This window comes from Cystoisospora suis (genome assembly GCF_002600585.1).
Source record: "Cystoisospora suis strain Wien I chromosome Unknown contig_6880, whole genome shotgun sequence".
Taxonomy (NCBI): domain Eukaryota; phylum Apicomplexa; class Conoidasida; order Eucoccidiorida; family Sarcocystidae; genus Cystoisospora; species Cystoisospora suis.
This window is the reverse complement of record NW_027159667.1, coordinates 1,308-3,055: the sequence shown is the minus strand read 5'-3', so window position 1 is coordinate 3,055 and position 1,748 is coordinate 1,308. Positions and strand designations below refer to the sequence as shown.

Below are 1,748 nucleotides of genomic sequence, written 5' to 3'. Positions count from 1 at the left end.
GCAAAGAATAGAACAAGCCGAAAAGGTAAGAATGACTGAGACATATAGTAACGATACGAACGATCGTCACCACCGTCCCACAACAACTGGGGTGTATATACACCTGAAAAGACACACGTCTGAATCCGTTTGAGAGACGAAATGACGGGAGACAAAAGAAAAGAGGAAAGAGAAGTCCAAAGACATGAACGAAAGACAGAAAAGTCATTCGATTGATCATGAAAAAAGAGATAAAGAAATCCGTTGAAAGAAAGAATGAATGACGAAGGTGTGCAATGAAGAAAGAAAACAAGAAACGATAAAGATCAAGTTAAGGAAAGGAGAGACTCTCCTACCCACACAAAGGAAAGCTCTTACTTCAGAAATAATTCTTACACGTGACGAAGAGAGAAAGAGAAAGAAGAAAATAAGAAAGAACGCAAAGGCAAGCAAAACATAGTAAGACTTCATCCATAGAGTAGTAGCTAAGGGAGCAGTGCGCTGCTTAAGACAAGGAAAGAAAGAAAGAATGAAAGGACCGACTGAATCCCAAAATAGGAAAAGGAGAGAAAGATAGAAATAAAGAAGAATGAAAGAAAGAGCAGAAGAAGAAAAGAAGGACAGACCTCCCTCCCTCCATCTCTCTCTCTTTCTCTCTTCTCTCAGTTCTCTCTTTTTCTCCATGTATGTATATAGATATACGTATGTATGCAACACTTATGTCTATGTACGTCTTGTACACAATGTATGATGGCTACATAGGGAATGTATACGAATGACGTCTAAACAAGAGATAGAAAGAGAAAGAAAGAGAAAGAATGTGTGTGTCGTTCTTCTTCATTCCACTGTAGTAGCTGTACTTCTTGTAGTAGTAGTAGTCGTAAAAGTCTTCTCCCTTCTCTTCGCTTCTTCCCTCTCAATGTCTTTCTTCTTATCTTAATCAGTAGACATTCTTCTTCTCCTCTCTTCTTCTCTCTTCTTCTTCTCCGCTTAGACATACTTCCGAAGATACTGGTCGATAGCTGTGAAACCCACTAATTTGAAGAGAAAGAGAGAGAAGCAAAAGAAAAAGAAAGAAATAAAGAAAGAAAGGGAAACAATGAAGAGTCCGTCTATCTTCTTCTCTCTCTCTTTTGGAGCTGCATCTGGTCTATCCCCTCCTCCACTCTAGTCTACGCATCGGTCCCTATCAACACGCATGAACCACCACAATACCTTCAAATTCAAACACATACGCCTATCTATCTTTGACCTATCTTTCTATCTATCTTTAATCTATCTATCTATGATCTTACTCTATCGACCTTTACATAGGTTTGATCGATCGACACATCACGCTTTGCCTAGAGAAGGAATGAGACGCACTGAAGAAGAAGAAGGGGGAAGGAAGTCTACGTCATCCAGTCGCAGTGTAAAGAGCAACTCTACTGATATACAACATACATATATATATATATGTACGCGTAATATGTTAGATAGATAGATATATATATATATGCGTATATACATACATATGCATGTGTGGATGTGTAGTCGAGCTTACAAGCAGAGGTGACGGAGTAGGCAGTGTTGACTTTCCAAGAGGCGAGAGACTTATACAGACCCCCCGCTAAAGCCCCAGAAATCGTCGCATTTGTCGGGTGATCTTCTCGAAACATTCCTAGCAAATTGCTAAAGCAACAGTAAAACAGTGCTGCACACGGAGAAGTCAGGAGGTGTACATACACCACACACGCACAGAAAGAGAGAGAGCGACACAGAGAAGAGAA

At 40.0% G+C, this 1,748-nt stretch overlaps 1 protein-coding gene across 1 annotated transcript in view; it reads right to left on the bottom strand.

The window, feature by feature from the left end:
• Nucleotides 1-8: 8 nt before the first annotated feature.
• CSUI_010196 (mitochondrial import inner membrane translocase) overlaps nucleotides 9-1,748 on the bottom strand; it is a gene marked incomplete at its 5' end in the record, with an annotated part of 3,047 nt that continues 1,307 nt past the window's right edge. The window contains 2 exons of the mRNA XM_068070301.1: nucleotides 9-1,013; nucleotides 1,523-1,672. Coding sequence (XP_067917723.1) covers nucleotides 970-1,013; nucleotides 1,523-1,672 — 194 coding nt within the window. The remainder of the gene's footprint in view (nucleotides 1,014-1,522; nucleotides 1,673-1,748) is intronic.